General features: G+C 39.5%; 1 protein-coding gene across 3 annotated transcripts in view; it reads left to right on the top strand.

Moving 5' to 3' along the window:
* The window catches only part of syt14a (synaptotagmin XIVa), a 45502-nt gene extending 25462 nt beyond the window's left edge, over positions 1-20040 (top strand). The window contains exons 5-9 of one of the 3 annotated variants that reach the window (XM_051393834.1): positions 8233-8504; positions 8595-9044; positions 9923-10112; positions 10916-10972; positions 13810-20040. In XM_051393834.1, coding sequence (XP_051249794.1) covers positions 8233-8504; positions 8595-9044; positions 9923-10112; positions 10916-10972; positions 13810-14123 — 1283 coding nt within the window. In that variant the 3' untranslated portion in view covers positions 14124-20040. The remainder of the gene's footprint in view (positions 1-8232; positions 8505-8594; positions 9045-9922; positions 10113-10915; positions 10973-13809) is intronic. The other 2 variants (XM_051393854.1, XM_051393845.1) reach the window with 2 other exon arrangements.
* Positions 20041-21500: the final 1460 nt, after the last annotated feature.

Raw genomic sequence — 21500 nt, 5'->3', positions numbered from 1 at the left:
GCACCCTGAACGTGAATCAGTCATTCAAGATGTGTAACATATTTGACATATGATATGCTGAAGTTATATCTGCTGCAGTTATTTCTTATATTGGATTGATGTATTCAGGTGGGATGGTTCTAAAATGAATGAGAGGCTGGATACCGCTCTTGTGTCTCAACCCGTTATCACTCATTTTGCCTCACCTTGGTGCCGCAGTGTTACACTTTCAAAATGAGGTCGCAGTTTGGTCAGGTCTAGGCACCAAAAACCACTTGGTTAGGTTTAGAAAAAGACTGTATGTTACAAAATCAATGTTGACTTTAGGTTTCACAAGGAACTTGAACAGCGGAAATTCTCTCTTTATACTACTGCTGGTGCTGCACCTTCATACACAGGCAAAACATCTGACCCGATCTCCTCGTGTGGATTGATGGGTCTATTTGACGTGGGAGTGGGCTACATGTCTGTACGCTAAATATAAAGCTACTGCCACCAGCAGGTTAGATTAGCTTAGCATAAACAGCTAGCCTGGCTCTGTCACAAGGTAGTAAAATCGGCCTAGTACCAACACCTTTAAACTCACTAAATAAGATGTTATATCTCAGTTTGAGTTTTCACAAGGCGTTACGTGGCAGCTCTTTTTTGGCTGGGAGCAGTGACGTCCTTGCTATCACTGCAACTTGTCATTTTTACACTTCAGTTTCTGTGCAGATTAAACAATTGAGATATGACGTGTTAATTCTTGCGCTGTTGAGGTGCTGGTAGGTAGCTATTATCCTGGCTTGATCCACGTGTTTCCAGTCTTTATATTAACCTAAGCTAACTGGATGGTAGCTTTATACACAGACATGAAAGTCGTATCCATCTTATCGTAAAACTTTCAGCAAGAGCACAAACAGGGTGTCAAATTATTTATTTAAAGGAAGTAAATAAGAAAATAAAAAAGAACATTTTATCTGTTACAAGTAAATTTTAAACCAAAAGCTCAACTCAAACTAAATGAAATAAGGTAAATGAGTGAATAAAAATAGTGATGGGAACTGTAAAGCTAAAACTGGATGTTGTGATTGAAACCACTGCTTGCAAGAGCTACTGATATATTTGTATCAAGATTTGTTTTTATATAAGATACACGTGATCCTTTTAAATAAGTAGAGGTGATCAGATTCTAACGTTGTAGTTTCGTTTGGACACTTAAAAAGACACATCTCTGGCATGCTTGTGTTTGACATCTTCAGTCAGAAATCAGCTGTGTTCATGTCTGACAGTGTTGTTCAAAGACCAAAACAATTTCATCTTTGCCAGGGTCCTCAATTGGTGAATCACGTCTGAACCAGCTTTGTGTTATATAAGACAGTGGGTTCCAAGGCTGAGTGTCTCGCACAGTCTATTTAAAGCAGTGTTTGAACGTGTAGCTGAGGGATAAATAGTGCATGACATGCTTCTGACTCCATTAGTAAAGAAGCAACGTACTGCACAAGGTTGTCGTTACGCAAGTGCTGCGAAAGCTGTATTTCACCTCACAACCACTAGATGGTCCCTGTCACCCTCAGTCTGGGTTCAGATATGGTGTCAGATGGGGAAACAAGGGCTGTTCAATGACATTATATTTAAAGATTTTGGTCGCATTTACAGAAAAAGGATGATTTGGCTTTTGTAATATTAACAAGTTTTCTGTTAAAGGAGATCCTGTGACCAAAACCAGAACACACAGCCTCATTCCATTTCTGTCTCACGGCCTCAGTGATTCTTTGAGACTTAGAGGCTATCAATGATTCTTGGCTGACAAGTGGCTCTCTGACAAGGGTGAGAACATACAATATTTAACACATTACTGATAAGTTGTTGTCACCTTACAAGGCACATTTTTCGGAGCTATATTTAAATGATTCTCCACTAGTTTTGTGTAAGTCGCCTGCAAATTATTCATAATATTCTGTTCAGTTTATCTGACTTAACAGTCAGTGTTTTTGCTGGTATTATCATGTAGATCTACAGTGATGAAACTGCATGTTTCTTTCAGATATTATGCTTATAAAGGTGTCATATGTCGCGGTTTTACCACAATCAATAATCCACAAACAAAATAAATAAATTTTAAACACCTGCTTAGTTAAATGAGAGCATTATTTGGAACAGGGGTTCCCAACCCTCTAAAACAATAAATTGTCTACTCGCGACGGGCATCAACTCATGATTATTTTTCCAATTAATTGAGTTAAGTGTTTTGTCTATGAATGTCTGAAAATAGTGAAAATTATGCATTAATGACATTACTTGTTTCATTCGAGAACCCAAATATATGCAGTTTAATATTGTATGTTTATGGCATCCTCACATTTGGGTTTGAATAATTTAATTTGTTGATTGACTAATAGATTAATCAATGAATTATTTCAACTATACTTGCTGCCCCACGTCATCGGCTGCGTATGTTGCACAGCTGAGACCAGATTAATCAAAGACTGTTGTTGTTTTATTAGAATAGAAGAGTCCCAAAGAAATAAAACTAGTAAGTAATTTAACTCAAGAACAAAAGCAAAAAAAATTAAACATAGCGTTGTGTAGCATAATTTCCTTACATTCCTTCTCTGTTAATCATCTTGTGACCTGTTGTGGGGCTCCCAAACCAGAGGTTGGGAACAGCTGGTTTCACCATGTGTCATGGGCTCTTCATTCCATCAGACACAAAACGCTACTAGGAATCAGGAGGTCATTTACTGCTCAAACAATAAATTAAGGAAAGTGTCTTTTGAGGAAATATGTGGAGAAATTACTAGACAGCAATGTTTGTATGTATTTGAAAGAAGCAGCTCACACTGGATTCAAAACATTGTTGTTTTCTGGACAAAGTCATCCCTGTCTTGTTATTCTGTTGCGGTAAGATTATGCAGTGACTGTTCCTTGTGAGAGAGCGGGGCAGGGATTTGAGTCATGTGTGCCTGGCAGCAATCATTTGAAATTTACTAGGTTTATTTATATGACAACGTTTTAGCTATGAAAGGCCTTGTGTTTGTTTTTATGTGATTCAAATACCCTTAAAGGTTTGAAGGATTATATAGAAAATTCATGGTTGGAAGCAGATTATTTCTTTCTGTTAAATAAAAAGAGGCCGCCAAGAAAACATATCCATATTTTCTCTAAACTTTTAGGGATCATTGGTTTACTTGTAATCCACAACCAATAAATCTAGTGTGTAGCCAGGAGTGCAGAAGTGCAGTGAGACCTCTGTACATCCATGGCTGCACTTTGGTTCAAAGTACTAGATGTTCATTATTTTCCTCCCTGTGGTAATAAGGCTTTGATGGCTGTGGTTTTCTCTCCCACCGAGTCATCATGGATCCCAGCAAGCCATCATGGATCAGCAATAATCTCACATCATCCCTGACATCACTGTTTCCCTCCAAAACAGAAAAATATTAGAAATTTAGGTAGGTTTCCAGGATATAGCTGAGAGAGTACACTTGATTTCATTATTTTCAAACAAGGTGTTGTAAAAGTTCTGAGGCATTATTTTCTGCCAACTCCCACTGCTGCTTGTGTTTGTCTGTGAGTATGAAGAGCTTTATCCTCAGGACATATGTATAATACATGAGGAGGATTGTGCCGAGGCTGCAGAATCAGGCAGAGCTGGGTGCCCTGGTGGCACCACACAGCAATCCCAAAATAGGAAGTAAGCAGCAAGAAAGAAATAATCTGAGGTTTGTCTGGACCAACTTCCTTTATCTTCTCTGAGGTTAGCATACTGTCATGAACGCTTCATTAGGTCATTGTTGTGTGTTAACACGTCACAATAATTTGTATTTATTATTTCAGTGTCAGTGACAGGCTTACCGTCTTTACTCATTACAATGAGTGGTTACCTGCATATTAAGCTACTTTACGTAAGAAATGGTAGAAAAGTTCAACTTTCTCTGGAGAAAACCTCAAACCTCAGTCCAGGTACACTGTGTGCAGATCTCACTGCTTCTGGTCATGGGGAAATGCAGATGTGAACTAAGATGGTACAGTGATACTTAAAGGCATCACAAATAAATCTTAGAGGAATATATATTTTTGGAGGTAAAAAAGTTTGTGTGGATGGCAAATGAAGTCAACTAAGAAGTAACAAAAACTGCAGTTTATCAGACAACCACTTGAGGCTGACTACTGAAGTGATCAATCTCAATAAAAGGCCTCATGTTAAAATGCTCAACTTTACTGGCCTTTACTTTACCCACTCTACAGTGGGTGATTTATCATGTAACTTACCTGTTTAAACTATATTAAGGCTTAAAGTTCTGCATAATTAAGAACCCTGCCGTCGCAGGCCGGCTTTATTGCCCCCCGTACGCCACATCTTTGCTCATTTTTGCATTAGCCAGGGGCCAGTGGAGTCAGAACTGCTAAAATGGTGACAGCCAGAGCCCATGCACTGAGCCTCACAGCGGCTCTTCAGAAATCTATGAGAGTCACGGAGACTGCGTCCATTTTTTAATTATACAGTCTATGTTTTTACAGCCAGGCATGAGAGTGTATTAGTCTTCTGATATAACGCTCACAAAACAAAAAAGGGTATGTCTTAAAAAGTCTAATTATTCTTTGAAGGGGACACACTCGAAAACTTTTAGTGCCGTTTAGGAGCCCTCAGACTGGTAGGGTAAAATACTTGCTGAATATGTGGTCATTCGCAGGAAAGGAAACTTACTTATTCTGAATTTTGAGGATGCAGCACATTACTGCTCCCAATTAGTGACAGCATTTCTTTCAAAAAGTACAGTTTTGAGTAACAAGCTCAGCATTGTCTAGTTAGCCAAATTGCTGCTGGCTATGGCACTCAAACACCCAGCCAGTCAACAGGAAACAATAGCATTTGTTGAAACATTTACTAAAAATGGAGAAAGTCTTCAGTACAGTGCAGAGCATTGGTTTTTCTAACAGTCAGATTTAGTTTCACTTGTCAAGGTTCAATACATCACTTATTATTAGCTCTGTTTCTTAGAAGTTAGATCAGAAGAATACCAATCCCTTGTTCATGAAGCTGGCCAGCATGTTTGCCTGGCTAGCTTGACTCTGTCCAAAGTTCAGGAATATGCATACCAACACCTCTTAAGCTCTCTAAATAACCAATACCAAACATTTGCTGTGACTTGATAATGAAGCTCCTGGCCAAGAAATAGTCATGCACGTTTTTGTCCACAAAAAAAAAAAAAAGGTGGTTATAAGGAGGGAAGTATGCTGTGACATTGTTAGCTTGTACAAAGACCTACGCTAAAATGGTTTTAAATGTTTTAAAATGGCTAAAATGCTGCACAGAGGTGTTGGGGGATAGATAACCTGTTGTTGGTGAAACGTAGTGAGCTTTAAAGAATGCTATTTGGTGTATTTTTGAGCTTTGGAGGGAGCTTAGCTAATTACGTCCTGACTGCAGCTCCGTACTCGACGCACAAACACGAGACTGACCGACTTTCTCATTTCACTCTCGGAGAGAAAGCAAACACATCTCCCAATGTTTAACTATTTCTTTATTTAATCAAGCTAGCTGTTGAACAAGGGAGCTACATAGCTGATATCATTTTCAAAGTGTGTTTTCCAGCTGCTCGGAGGCACACACACACAAAAAAAGAAGCTATTCTTAGTTACTGTAAACACCTTGTAAAAAGCCATTTTCACAGCATGTACTCACAGTCATTATCAAGTCAATAATATCTGTTGTATCTATGTTTAGATTCTCAATAGTACTATAACTTCCAATTCATACTTATTGCATGAATTACTCATTCATACACTGCTTTGTTTAAATCAGGGAGATACTACAACCTACATTAACTATACTGATACGATACTGGCTTAAAGGGGTTGGAGTCATCATTGATAGTCATGATGTTAGTTGCCTTGTGAAATCTTGACTGTCTTGTCAAGGTGTCAAGAGGTCAGCTGCATTCCCCCCTTCCTTAAAGCCATTCATTTGTCACCTAAAATATTTGTACCTCAGTTTCCCAGTCAAAGATTCACAAAGCACAGACTGTTTCTCCACTTACAGAGGTACAAGAAGGCAAAACAAGGCGACTGCCAGTACAGAGGGGATGCAACTCTGTGAAGGAAGGGTGGGTTAGACGAGAGGAGGAATGGTAACCATCCCAATTAGCGGGCTGGAGAAAAGAGTAGTGCTTTTACACAGCAGCTTCCATCACATCATCCGCCCCCGGCTCAGCAGGAAAAAAGCTGCTCAAAATGGATTTGCTCCTTTTATCAAGCCCTCCATGACACTTAGTTAAGACTCCTTTGCCGCCATCCTGCCACTGTTATGTGCCACTTTGAGGTGGAGTCTCACTGACATTATTAAGAGTGAAAGTTTCAAGAACTTGGGAGAAAGCCTGAATTACGTCATCACAGTGTTGGCTTTTTCCAAAAGTTAGGAGACGGAAAAAGAAGAGGATTTTTTTCCCAAGTTATTTTCTTCTTCATCTTTTGTTTTCTTTCTTTCTTTCTTTTTATTTTTGCTAGAGACCGGGGTTTAAAGCTTCGGCAGTGTCCCTATGGGAGTATTAGCATCGGCTGCTCAATTTTTGTGAATCCAAATTGGACAAGGGAGGCAGATTTGAGAATGCAGCTGACAACACTATTCAAGGTTCTTTATAAGTGCCACAGAGACTCTCAGTATAGCCTCATTCTTTGCCTTCCAGGCAGCTGAATCATTTAGAAAGGTGAGAGGCATGAAATCTGTGGCAGATTAAGAAGTATTCAGTTCAGTCCTTTAATGGTGCATACCTGATGTTTTATTTAGGTTGTGTATTCAAACGATTCCTCTCACAGAGCACATTATGCTCATTGGGATTGGTAATTTCCGTTTCTCAGAGTGAAAGTAAAAACCGTGATAAATATATCTATATCAGTAGTAAAGAATTACATGAACAATATACATTATGACAGACAAAAAAACAAATTATTCTTCAGCATTGAGTTGCAGCTACAGACTAAGTACATAGAATTACATAAGAGCATGCAGAACTACATATGCATGCAGAACTGTGTGAGCCTGTAGTAAAGAGTGCCTCTATACAACATGTCTCACATGTCACACCTTGTCTCCTGTTATCTGGCATTGTTGTTAACAACTGATTTGAGAGGGCGGTTCTTTGAAATACAATACCAGCATATTCTGTGAAGGATGCTCTTCCCTACACCCTGCTTCCAAAGAAGGGGAGGCTGCTTGTAGCTACAGTGCTGCACAGATCTGGAACAAGACTTTTTAGAAGAACTTAGACTTGCTTCAGCAAATCAAAGCTTAAATGTGTTTGCCCTGGGTTTTACTTAAAATCTTTAAATCTGCAGAATACTTTTTATTTTGTCACTTTTGCTTTGCTTTTTCACAGCTTTTTGTTTCAGCCTGTTTTGTGTAGTGACCATATGTTATGTAAAGCACTTTTAATTACCCTGTGTATAAAATATGCAATATAAATAAAATAGTCTTTGGCTTGCCTACAGTAATAGCTGCAGTTGAGGTGTGTACAATAATGCCAGCAGCTCTGCGATGCTGTACTTATAGGAACAGTGTGCTTTGAACAAAATGATAATGCCAGTATGACATTCCATTGATAAAAGAGAATGGGGAAGCAGCACACCCATAACTTGATACACTTATTTTTATTGCTTTACATTTCTTATACAGATTGATGTTTTTGCAAATTTCATTTTTTAGGATGAATAAGATTCCTAATCCTAAGGAAGACAGTTTGCTGAAATGTGTATATTTATACGTTTATACAACAGTGTGCTGCTTCCCCATTCTCTTTTATCAATGGAGTTATCGTTCTTTTAGTATGACAATCTATCCAATAATTGTTGCGACAATACATTCTGAACCAAAAGTGTCAGTAGGATACATCATCTAGGAGCTACGAGTGTTTGTTCAAATGTTTGAGTCAATCAGTCGAGGGGATGGTGAGATATTTCACAGGATAAGTGAAAACATTGACTTGCGGTGGCTCTAGAGGAAAAGTCAAGGGATCACCAAAGTCAATAGGCTTCATTCTGTGAGACTGAATGACTGTACCACAATCCATTCAAGGAACATGTCACTCTAGAGTAAAGTAGTTAACCTACCTGTCCGACCCACCAATCGATCGACAAACTGGCGTGACTTAAAAGTGCAAGCACCACAGCTGACTTTCTCCCGATGGTTCAAATAAAAATCATATATCATTTTATACATAATAATATGTATATTATTCTGATTCTTGGTCTCTCTCCTGACTTCCTTCCAACCAGCCAACTGCATCCAGAGGATGAGACGAACACCGCCACTGGATGAGCTTCAGCCACCTCCTTACCAGGATGAGAATGGCTCTCCGAGGATGTCCTGTACACTGTCGGACCTGGGTGATGCTAAGTGTGATCTATCCCATAGCAGTGGCAGTCCCCACCTGTCCTTTGGCAAATGCCCCAGTGAGGGCAGTGACGACCACGAGACTGAGAGTTACCTCAACAAGGGCTACGAGGAAGATGTACCCAGTGACAGTACAGCTGTCCTCAGCCCAGAGGTAAATACCGGTGAAACAAGATATGACAGGGAATGCAAATTGAGGTTTTTTATTGTACACTGAACATCTTATTGTTTTTTTTTTTTTTAGGACATGTCAGCCCGTGGATCAGCAGCTCAGCTCCCTAAAGGTTATGAACCGGATCCAATTGCAAAATACGGAACTCTGGACGTGGTGTTTGACTTTGACTCAGACGAACAGCAGCTGGCGGTCACCATCATGGCAGTAACGGACCTCCCCGCTGTAAAACGCACCGGCAACATCTCCTGGCAGGTCCACCTGGTGCTGTTGCCCACCAAGAAGCAGAGGGCGAAGACAGGAATCCAGAGAGGCCCGTGCCCAATCTTCACAGAGACATTCCGCTTCAGCCATGTGGAGTCAGAGATGATCAGCAATTATGCCATCCGATTCCGCCTTTATAGCATGCGGCGGATGAAGAAGGAGAAGGTGCTCGGTGAGAAGGTGTTCTACCTCACCAAGCTCAACCTTCAGGGCAAAATGTCTGTGCCAGTCATATTAGACCCATGCTGTGCTCTCCCGGTAAGTAGGATCAAAGCAGGTGTTGACTTTCAAGCGTTCTCAGAACACCTCACTAATTGCTCCTCTGTGTTGATTGATCTTTCGTGTGATTGGATAACATTTTCAGAATGAGGTTCTATTTTGCAGCTTGAGAGAATGTAAAGATCTTGTTTTACCAAGCAGCTACTTTTGTTTGCCTTGTTGGTTTATTGTTTCTGAGGAATAGATGGTGGCGTGACAATGACACTTAGTTGTGATGTTATGTGTTCCTTTTGCTAGCATTTATAATGTTACAGCAATTTAAATACAGATTACAAAGCGAAAAAGCAGCCTAAGCAATTAAGGCATATCTCAAACCACAAGGGTTATTTACATATTCTACAAGAAATTTGTCATATATTAGTTACATTTGTTATCTTGTTAGTGCAACATATGGTGTTGAAAAGCCTTTCCAAAAGCCAAAAAACTAGAGCAAGAGTGTGTGACACAGTTGTGTTTTTCTGCCCCAGTTAAAGCTGCAATCATTAGCAAGCCCAGCTAACTGGCTTACTATCTACAGTAGTTACTGTTACCTCCGAAGCCAAGGAGCACATCATTAGCTCACTGGATTAGCTTTTGGGGTTACAGGTTACTGAAAAAAGGCCTATAGCACGCCCACTGTAGTATTTCTCCACTGTGTGCAGTATTTTCCATACCGCTGCCCTCCTCAACTGGGGTTCGAGGCTGGGCGAAGACTATGTAGTGTCATCAAAATTATCATGCATTTCTACATTGTGTTTTGAAAATGCTATTAATGTCAGAAGGTGTCAAACAAAGTAATAAACATAAATCTTCTTGATATTGCAATAGATCTTTTTATGTTTTTGTTATCAGTGAACAATTTTCTGGCCAATTTTCAGGGTGGTGAATCCCAGGTCAGCCTCTCAGATATGACATGCAGTGAAAGCGCCTCATCATTCCAGTCAGTCAGTCAGGCTTCCACACCAGAAATCCTTGTGGGCTTGGTGTACAACGCCACTACAGGACGTCTCTCTGTGGAGATCATCAAAGGCATCCATTTCAAAAACCTGGCTGCCAACAAGCCACCCAGTAAGTACTCTAAAACGTTCTATTTCAGACATTTTCCAATAGAGCAGTGAAGAGTGTAAACCGGTTTCAGATGGGGAAAGGACAAGTTGAGCTTGTGCATAGGGATTTATGTTATGTAGGCAGCTTAACACAAAATGTATCATAACAATAATAACGACAATATTCTAATCTGCTTCTACAGCAAATGTCACAACCCATGATACTGTTTTTCTACATCAAACAAATTTGTAGTTTTTCTGTCTGACAGATTACAAGCCATACAGACCACCAACTAGTTTTTTGTGTTAAATCATCTTAAAGTATATTGTCAGTATACAACACATTCATTCCCCTTAGTATGAAATATAAATGGAACTTGGACACTGAGAAAATGAGAAGCTTGAACCATTCTTGGAAAAGTATATGAAACTTGAAAGGAATTTGCCAAGCTATTTGCTTTTATTTATATTCTTATTTTAGTACACCTGAGGCAGAGAAACTATGCACAGCTTGTAACTTCTCCAAAAAAAGAGATAGCCCAGTCTATCTCAGCTACACCACCTGCTTTTCAGTTTTCCTCCGGTCCGATCCCTGGTTTCCCTCATTTTCCGGTTAGTCTCCTCAGCCAGTTTCCGGGATCCGAGCAGCAAGTTCAAACAAAAAGTGTCTCGTGTTGAACTTTGTGCAATGTCGTTGGCCTTCTGACCCTGTTTCTCTTTCCTCGCATCTTCTGTTATTTCTGCACCTGAAACTCTCTCACCCTACTACCTTTTTGACATCTTGGTCCGTTGTTTTTCTTACTGCTGTCCAACCCTTGTTGTCAGATGGACTGTTCTGTTGTCTAAAACACTTGATAGGTGGACAGGTTTATATAATAAGAGGTGAGTCTCTGCCCCTGCCGCAGTGAGGTGCTATTGCTGTTGAACCCTTTCATACTATCTTCATGGATGCACCCAATCAGACGAAGCATTTTCCATTGGTTAGCATTTATAATTGACATATTTTACGTTTCCATTTTATTTATTATGTGGTCTCCATGATAAATATCTGCAAAACATTGTTGTATGAGGAAACAGAAGAATGTTTGGGAAACAACAAGCATATTCACTTTATTGCCGAGAGTTAGGCGAGAAGACCAGTACCACTTTCATATCGGTACAGTAAATGTGAAGCTACAGCCAGCAACCGGCTAGCTTAGCTTAGCATAAAGACTGGGAACACCAAGCCTGGCAGCTTTGGAGTTGTTTGTAAGCGGGTATTGTTAGCTACAGACAGAGCCAGGCCAGCTGTTTACCCCTGTTTCCAGTCTAAGCTAAGCTAAGCTAACCTTGTCCTGGCTGTTACTTCATATTTAGCAAACAGATGTGAGAGTTCTATCAATCTTCTCATCTCACTGTTGGCAAATAAGCAAATATACTTGTTTCCCAAAAGTAACATTTCAATGCATCAAAATTGGTGATTGGAGTTCTAGCAATTACTTCACATTTGCATTTTCACTTTAATATTCTGACATTTATCCATGAAGATAGCTGCTTGTTGTAAACCTTTTTTCAAACATGTATGTCTTGTTATGCATGCAGCCCTGTAAGCGCTCTCCCCTACCTGTGTGTTGTGTTTGTGCCTGTGATGCCTGGAAGTCTTTCATGTTCACACTCAGAAGTAACTCAATCCGGTTTGTTTGGTGGCTGATGGCCAGCTCGAAGGAAATGCTGTGCGTCACTGACTGCTGGCTTCGTCCAAACAGTACATTTTGGCATGCTTTGAGTGTAATTTTACATTTTTCAGTTCTGCTACAGTACTTGAGACAAAAACAGGACTTGTGTGATAGAGACAAGCATAAATATTAATCTAAAAGACACACTGTAACTGTCCTCCCATTAATTGCTGTGTTCTTTGTATTTATGAATGTCTGTAACTAATGACTAGCTGCCAGATTTGGATATTGTTTGTGCTTTCCTGAATAGCATATCCCACATACTGTATCGTCTTCAAATTACATTTAGAAAATAGTCACATCTGGTAACACTGAAAAAAATCTTTGTGCAAAATGCTTATGAAGGCCTTGATTGACTTTATGCATCTCACAAAGTGGAGAGAGCGCGGTGAAAGATGCAGAGCAATTTCAAAGCTCCTTTTCTATCACTTCAAAACAGTACCAAGCCGACAAGTCAAGTTAATCATCAGTCGCAGCCCCTCTCATTCAGCAACAATACCAAAGAGCCATGCATCACCGCTACTGACCACTTAAGACATCCACAGCTCTACAGAGCCCATTCAGCAGCAGTCAAAAAAGAAATCAAGGCTATTTTTTTCACTGTGCTTTTATGTCAAAGAGAGCAACTGAATGTGTGATTCGAGGCGGTGAGCTAGGCGTTGGAAGGCAGCTGGCACTCGACAGCATGAAAGCCTCGGCAATTCATTCCTTATACTCCCTCTTAGACAGGAACATAATACACAGCATTATTATGGAGTATGGTTGTAGACGAGGGGCGAAACACTCTCAAAGACCCATTGTGATTGCCAGTCTTGCTTCGTTTACTTTCAGCTGGATTTGTGGCTTCAGTTTGTATCGTGATTTCTGCGTGGAGATGAGGTGAATAAGGAAAGCGTGAATGCTAAATCACTTGATAATGGCAGTGTTTTTCCTTTTCCTTTTTCCTCTTTGGGGTTAAATGAATGATATTTGTTGGGAATGTTTTTTTTTTGCAATATGCACTGATTTACAATAGAAGAGAAAGGGAATCAGCTGGTGGAAAGAAAAAAGCTGGGAAATGTCACACAGACCAAGATTATCAGTAACATCACTGCTCTGTACTAGATCTAAATTACTTAATGCTGCTGTTAAACATGTCCAAAGGCAGTCTTCTTTTTTTGATTGTACAGATCTTGAGCTGGATTTCATTTTTATTGCTGCATCTCACTGAACCACCACTGTCATGACGTATTAGAACTGTGCAGCAGTCACTTAGTGTATGTTTTTGAACATTCTCATTTGTTTGCAGCAGTCACGCATCTCCTGCTGAATATGTGACTCAAGTTTTGGACAGGGCACGTTTTGGGACACTGTTCTGGGCTCTAAAAGTCTGCGCACATGTCACGTCATGACACTGACGTTATGGCAAAGTCAGAGAACATAATAGTAGCTCCTGCAGGGCTTTCCTGATGAGGAACATTAATTTAAGCATCTGTTTTGGAAGAGGCTCCTCATCCTCTACGCACAGGCAGGCGTATTACTAACTTTTTCCAGTCCATTTTTATCTTCAACATTATCCACTACTTCAGGTTAGACATGCAGTCGTTGCATAGCAACAAGACTGAAGTAACGCTCCTTGCACCCTTTGAGTTCTCGCTCTCTGTTATCGGGAACACTCACAGTTGCTCTTTGTGTTTGATCAGGAGAAAACCACATCCTATGTGGTCATTATCTTATACATCGACTGCAGTGACATTATTACAAGAACAAAATTTGCTTTGTGGGGAAAATGTGTCATACTTTGCTGCAGAGGAAACACAGCTGCTGCAGGTAGTGATGCTTTAATTCAAAGATAATACACTGGAGAAACATAAGGATTTTGCACAAATGATCCATTACTCAAGTCAGGTGCCTGAGTTTTTCCAACACCCTGAATGTTTTAACATTGTAAACCATGCATTTAAAACTACTTCTAAAGGTTAACATAATTTCCCCTCTAATTGTCTACATCTGTTTCTTGCTCAGATACGTACGTTAAGCTGACCTTACTGAACTCCATGGGCCACGAGATGTCCAAGTGTAAGACATCCATCTGTCGAGGTCAGCCCAACCCCACCTACAAAGAGACGTTTGTCTTCCAGGTAGCTCTTTTCCAGCTGTCGGACGTCACGCTCATCCTCTCCGTCTACAACAAGCGCAGCATGAAGCGCAAAGAGATGATTGGCTGGATTTCACTCGGCCTCAACAGCTCTGGAGAGGAGGAGCTCACCCACTGGACTCAGATGAAAGAGTCTAAAGGACAGCAGGTTTGCCACTGGCACAGTTTGCTGGAATCCTAACAGCAAGAGAGCATTAAGTAGAGAAAGTGCGTGAGGATGACTGTGCAGAGCAGTTGTCCTCCCAGACGGGCGAGAAATGGATAAATTCAGCTGGGATAGAGGAATGTGACAGACGTTCAGGGACCAGGGTCAGTGGTGATGACGAAAAAAAGGAACAGAATGTGTTTCTGCACTCAGAGTTCAAATGGACAAAGCATAAGCATTTTCATGGCACTGTTTGTAAAATCACCCACAGCCACTGATTAGACATAGATGGCTAGTATTGTGATGTCATTTATTTCATGGATTGCCTTATAATGACCTTTAAGTTTCTGTAGATGGCGCTCACTGTTTTTTGTCTGTTAAACTGCTTGAGCTGGGACCAGTTCCAAGAAAGCAGGTTCTGGATAACATTAAGTAATTTCTTGTCTGATAACTTTGTGTACCCACACCTCCAGTTCAAACAACTGACATCTTATTAATCTTATCAGACAGATTTACAACTCTTGTACAAGGCCCCCAGAAACCCGACCCCTCCTTTTTTGTGTATAAGAAGCGTATGTCAACCGAGAAATAGTTTTCATTTTGGAGCCAGGACAGGACATGCATGGCCACTTCACATCAGTAGAAGTTACTTATTTTTTTTTACTTTGTAATGGACTTTGCACCACTGTCGTTAAAGGCCTTGAAATCACATTTTCCGTCGGTTGGTCTCTCACTAGGAGCAGTTGGTCCCTCGTGAACACAAACCTTTCCACTAAAGTTACAACTGTTTCAGTGGTTTCCAGTGTTGGGCAAGTTACTTTAAAAAAGTAATTAGTTACAGTTACTAGTTACTTCTTCCAAAAAGTAACTATTGCATTACTTTCAAGTACATTTTTAAATGCTCAAATGTGACCCCACCTCCACCCCTCTTTAACGGAACTTAAAATACATGTGCATGTTCAATTATTTATGGTAAATCTGAATATTATAATTAAATGGACACTTAATACATTACATTATTAACAGAAACAATGTACACAAATCTAAACCATTTTAATGCCGAAAAGTACAATGTATAACAAAACTAAGGAATCTAAACAGGTAATACATAAAAAATAAAAAATACATCTCCATAAAAATAAACCTCTTTCTCTGGCCATTGACAATCTCACTTCAAGAGGCTGCAGCCAGCCAACAAATAAATCTAAATTAAATGATGCTCTTTAAGCAATGTACCAAAAATGTATTCAAAAAATATATACACTCTTTTTAGTGCAAATGTAATAAGATGCAACACAACTCTCCATACCTGTCTCTCGTTGACTGACTCACTTGTGTTGTTCATTGTGTGTCCGACTATGTGTGCTTTCGAACACCCGCCCAACTCTACCTCTGATTGGCTTACCATGAAATTTTACTCAACCTCAGCCAATGGTCAGCATATATGCGCTTGTCTCGTGCACTGCCCACTAACCAAGGAAGAACAGTAAAAAAAAGTCTTTGCCTCTCGGCTCAAAGATCTAGTTGGTCTGATAAAAAAAACAGCTTCAATTATAATAACGCGCCGCATTTTTTGGCAGTAACAGTAACGGTATTAAGATGGGAAGAGCAATCAATTAGATTACTTGTTACTGAAAAAAGTAACGCTGTTAGTAGCGCCGTTATTTATAACGCCGTTAGCCATCACTGGTTGTTTCATATGAGGGATTTCTGTTTGTGTTCTTGCTCTTTGTTTTCCTCACAGGTTTGAAGTGGGCGAGGCTTATTTGGAGAAGGTGATGTCATGTATCACTGTGAACCAGTCAGAGTTCACCAACATTTGAATCAAAATCCGGTGACAGTTGTGGGATTGTTTGCTTATGTTACCTCAAACAAACCACACCCACACTGTCCTGTTGAAGCCGAGCCATCAAGAAGAGCAGCGGGCTTTGAAGCCACGTCGACATAATGGCCATACCGTGTTATTACAGCAATGGCATCCGTCATGTGAAATTACTCGTCTTACTATTCGAAGATCCCTATTCAAGTTAACAGAGGGCTAAACCGGGAGTCAATCAGCTCAGCCGGCAGAAGTCTCTGGTACACTTGCTTTATAGGCCACTCATGCATGTGAAGTATACACGAATCCGGCAGTTGGGTCGCGTGTTGCGCCAGTAGCGCCGTCATTACTGCGGTGGCAAGTTGATGAACTGATGAATGTAGACATTTGTTATGAGAATAGCCAGAAACAGAGAAAAAAAGGAGCCACTTCTGTAGGAGCAGCTGATAACTGCACAGCTCCTTCCCACATTTCCTAGAAATCATTGTTAAAGTAACGTTACATAGAAAATAATGGGAAAAGAAGAAAATTGTACACTTCTTAGGACAGCTTGACTTCAAATGCATGCCTGCTGCAGGGAGATGTCGCCTCAATAATGCCGACTTGTTTACCTCTAGTGTTTCCCCAGATTTGTGTGTACATTCATCCGGGTAATTTCTACACTGCAGGAAGTGGCTTTTTTGGCTTTATGTGCCACTGTGCAGCTTTCATAGGAAAGAGCAGAGCACCACCCCCAACACTGTATCCAGTTCTCATTATACATCCATGGTTGAAGCAGATTAACAGTGTTTTTGAGTAACTTTAACTGTTGCTTAGTCATTTATCAATGAATATTTCATGTTAGAAAGAAATAATGAAAGTTTGTTTTCAAGGCCTTTAAGCAATTCCCCGGCTAGCTAGCTAATTGTAGCAACTTCCTTGTTACAGCAGTAAACAGTGCCATGCTCTGAAAACAATAACCCCAATCAGGGTACTTTTCTACTTAGCTCTTGAGTTTGACTTTCTCCATATGTCAGTTGTTTAAGCCAGAGGTATGGCTACATGAAGCTATCATGCTACCTATATTGTTGTTTTTGGAATAGAAACATAAAATGCACCATTTCTTTCATCCAGGACATTATTGAAATAAGTTTTAGAAATAGAATATGGGTACATTTTAGGTTAACTCACCATGTTGTAAATGTTGTTTCTGCCTAAGCTACTGCAAATTCATTTGCAATTATCGTTGCAGTCCAACATGTGCAGGACTCTCTGGGGATGGAAGCGTGTTGAAAGATATGTTGGAAGAACAGGAAGCAGTTTCCAGAGAACTTACTGGGGAATTACTTTGGAGACTTGAGCTGAATTACTACACTTTAATTAATCTTTCTCAGGCGACACTGCCGAGGCAAAACCATTGTCTGAACCTCAACACAGTTCAACAAAACAGCCACTAAATCATTTTAAACCTTTTTGTCAGGCAAATAAGATTTATAACATCACCGACAGTGGAAGTGCAGACTGAGATATGTTATATATAGAAAGGTGTAGTAGTGGCTGTGGTGGTTGTGTAGTAAAAGTTTCCATCAACTTTTCAAAAGTCACACAGAATATCAAAGGCATATTCAAAGAAATTCAAGACTTTCAACTTTTTTTATAGGTATCTCTTGAATAATATTATCTTGGTAACACATCACAGCAGTAAAGCTAACAGGTGAGAAGACTATGTACCTGTTACTCTCTTTTACCTGCTCTGGTGCTAATAAGTGCTGTGGCTGCACACAGAATCCCTTGCCTTATGGTTTAGTCAGTTCATACACTTCTTTAAAGTGGACCCAGTACAAAACCTGACACAAACACGCCCTCAGAGCACACAGACCTGCATCTATAATTACAGAAAGCACACACAGCACTGCTCAGCCTCACTGAAGGAAATTCAAACTGTTTTCATAGGAGCCAGTGTGCATTGACAAAGTGTCTACAGGCAAATGGGTTGTATTTTTAGCCTTGGCCACTTTCTCACTTCATTTCATTTACAGACAACAGAAAATACATATACTCTTTACTGTGCCTGTGGTTGTGGTGAAAGCTAGCTTTGTGCACTGTTTACCAAGTGGATGTGTGTGTGCGTGTGTTGACTGGAAAGGTACAGTAAAGGGGGGCGTGGGAGGGGGGCTGTGATATAGGTAGCTGTTGCATTTTCTTGTTGGGTGTAACAATTTCTGAATTTAATTACTGGTATTTAGAACAAAGTAACCCACTTCTTGATTGTCTGCCATATACTTTATATACAGTAAATGTTTTCTTATCTATTTTTGTATCAATAATGGGGAAGAAATTGTGTCAAGACAGTTAAATGGTGAATCAAATATTAACCCAACCAACACAGATATGTCTTACAGCTCTGGTCCTCTTTACATTGCCTTCTCTAAAACCAGAAAGGGATGTGACGGAGACCTGCAGAGCTCATCTCAAAGCAATCTGTCAAGACTTTTCAGCTTTGATGCTTTTTAACAGTGTGAAACAGAAGCACAGCCTTTACAGCACAACAGTGAAACACACCATGTAAAAGATAGCTCGGCAGCATCTCACGTGTACATGGAGAGAGACATCATATAATTAGTTGTCCGCTTAAAGTAAAAATCCACTCTTGTAATATATTTTTTCTTTATCAGCCTGGATTATTGGATTGGACTTCAGTAAATGGATTATCATTTTCTCACCGTTCGACTATACCTGCAGAAAAGGGGGAGGGATCTTGTTGAATCAACAGAAGATGTGCAGGAATATAAATAGCTTTTAAGTGTGATGTTTTATCGGTGGGTGTCTGATGGCAGCTGTGCTCCATTGGCATTTGTGCATCTTGGAAATCTACCTGGATGACGAATGGTGAACGTTGGTGACAAAAAAAAGCTCTTTGACTCTTCACAGCGGTAGAAAGAATTAACAACTGAAAATTTAAAATGTATTTAACATGTATTCTCACACTTTCCTTTGAGCACCACACATCCAGTTAGTAGTGTGATTAACATGCCACTTACTTTTTAGAACATTAAAACCAGGTCTCGCTACCAAACTACAGAAGCAAAAAAAGGCCAATAGGATTTTAATATTGCAGGCAACTCATGTGATGTGCAGTTTAGTCACAGCTTAATTAGAATGCCACTGAATTTATAGCGTTAAAATGTTTTATTTTGACAACCATCTATCAAAAATGTATTTGGTTTAAATTGCCCCCTTTAACATTTTTAGGAAATAATTTCAAGTTGTGCTACTTTGGAAACTTGATTTTAAAAGTGTTTTTAGAGTTCGCAAATTCAGATATTGAAGAAAAACTACATTCAGGTTGCTCAAATTTTCAGATCTAAAATTTTAGGTTAAATCAAAAATCGGGTCGCTAAAATTAGATTGGGAAATTCTGACACTAAAATTCAAGAAACTTTAAACTTTAACATCTGCGCCACGAAGGCTCGATTAGACCTCAACTCCTCGCAACTGGACAACCCTGGACAATTGAATTTTCTATTTGACTCTGTGAAACTAAACAAAGTTTTCAAATTCAAACCGTATAAACAGATATATGGTTTTCAAGTTAAATACTATATTTCAATGCTATTTAAATTATGTTTAAATTTCAACATTAAGTATTCAGTAGTGGTTTGAGTTAAGGTTGGTTTTTAATAAAAAAAATTAAAAAAATTACCCTGGCCTTTTTTTTGCTTCCGTACAAACGACACAAAAACCAGGTAGAACGATCTTCTAACTCTTTGTCTCGCTAATCTTTCACAAGATGTGTTCCACTAGTACGATTTTACTAAAACTAAAACAATATGTTTATGCTTTGCAGTATTGTTTCTGTTGCTTTCACTTTCTTGACACATTTTGAACAATCTTCTGGTTTTTAATGCTGGTTTTAACTGGTGATTTATTTATTTTCTTTCTTTTAGTTTAGAAACTACCTATGCCACATACGGCATTGGTGCCTTACTGTTTTTCACTCAGCAACCTTGTGTCACAGTGTCTTAATGTACTTGTAAATGTACTTTTCTTCTGTACTTCAGGAGTTTGATTTGTAAAATGTCTTACAAATTGATTTATGATAGAGAGAATTTATATGTGATGATATTATTGTTTAAAAAAGAGCAAAAAGAAAAACATGCTTGTGTTGGAGCACTTTTTTCTACCACATCTCATCACATCTTTGTGTGTGTGTGTGTGTGTGTGTGTGTGTGTGTGTGTGTGTGTGTGTGTGTGTGTGACTGACTTTTACCCTAATGCAGACTACTCTGTACTCTGCACACATTGTGAGGGTTTGTGCTTTTTGTAGGTTTTGAGTTAGATGTGCAGCTCAGCCGTAATACCGGTATTGAAGTCTGCAGAATTTAGCTCACCACGCATTGCCACAAAACAACCAACAGGTGGAGCAAATATTACATTTTACTGCTTATTTCGGCAGTGTTTGGCAAATTTTGAACCTCATAATTACAATTTTCAAAACTATGAGTTTACATGAATTCATGCAAATTGGCTGCAGCGTTTATGGGGAAGGGGTGACCTGCAGCCTACAGTGGTGGCTGCTATTGCCCTGCAGGTTGAAGTGGCTTCTGAAAATAATGAAATCACATATTTTTGAAAGAGAGTGGTTTTGTCGAATTGTGGGGTTGCCAGGGAAATAATGGCAAAGACATTAGTTCACTTCTTGGTTACAGAAATGGAGAACACAAAAGGATGAATGCCATCAGGTGTGTATTCATTATTCAAATTTGATCTGGGTAGTTTTATTTAAAGGGGGCACTTGTGAGCATTGTTCCCTGATCGTTTTGTGAGCTACTTTTTATCACACACAGATTCTAACTTTAAAGCCATGGGTTTTTGTTCCACGCAGAGACTTTGCTGTGATGTAGGTCTGACTATAATTGTGTGATCTTGGCACAAACCTTGATTTTTTTTCCCTCTGGTTCGTTTAAACCATTGCAAAGAAAAAAGGTAAAGAGAGATTAAAACGAGATCAGAGATATAAGGTTTTTACAATTAACTGTGTTCTGTAACACATTCCACAGCTGAACACAGAACAAAGCGCTCAGGGGGAGAAATGCTGGAAAATAAGATTCAGTGGCTGCTGCTGAATCAAAGGGGAAATGCATGACAGATGAGAGGGGCTTGCTCCCTCCCCTCTCTTTGTCGGTCACATCCCTGCAGAGCAGATCTCCAACACACAGCCCCACTAAGAAAGTGTTAGATCGCCTTCAAGTGCTGTGGGAAATATGACAATTACGTATTCAGAACACAGGTCCAAACAAAATGGTATTAATGTGACATTTAGGAGACACTAAGGTAAATAAAAAGGTTGACAGACAAGTAAAATTGGTGATTTAGGGCTAGTTTGATGGCTTGATGGCTGATAAGCAGGTGTAGAAATATACAAGAAATAAATGAACTACTATTAAATTGAAACAGAGCAGGACAGAGCTGTAATGAGGAGGCCTTGAAAGAATTAAGAATTTATTTTTTCACATCCTCATACAAAATAACAAACATTTGATGGTTCCAGGTTCAAATCTGAGAATTTGCTGCTCTTCTTGGTCTTCACATTAGTGTAAACATGGACTGATGGA

The sequence above is a fragment of the Dicentrarchus labrax genome, unplaced genomic scaffold (genome assembly GCF_905237075.1).
Source record: "Dicentrarchus labrax unplaced genomic scaffold, dlabrax2021, whole genome shotgun sequence".
NCBI lineage: Eukaryota > Metazoa > Chordata > Actinopteri > Moronidae > Dicentrarchus > Dicentrarchus labrax.
The sequence above is the reverse complement of the archived record's forward strand: the minus strand, read 5'-3'. Positions and strand labels throughout refer to the sequence as shown.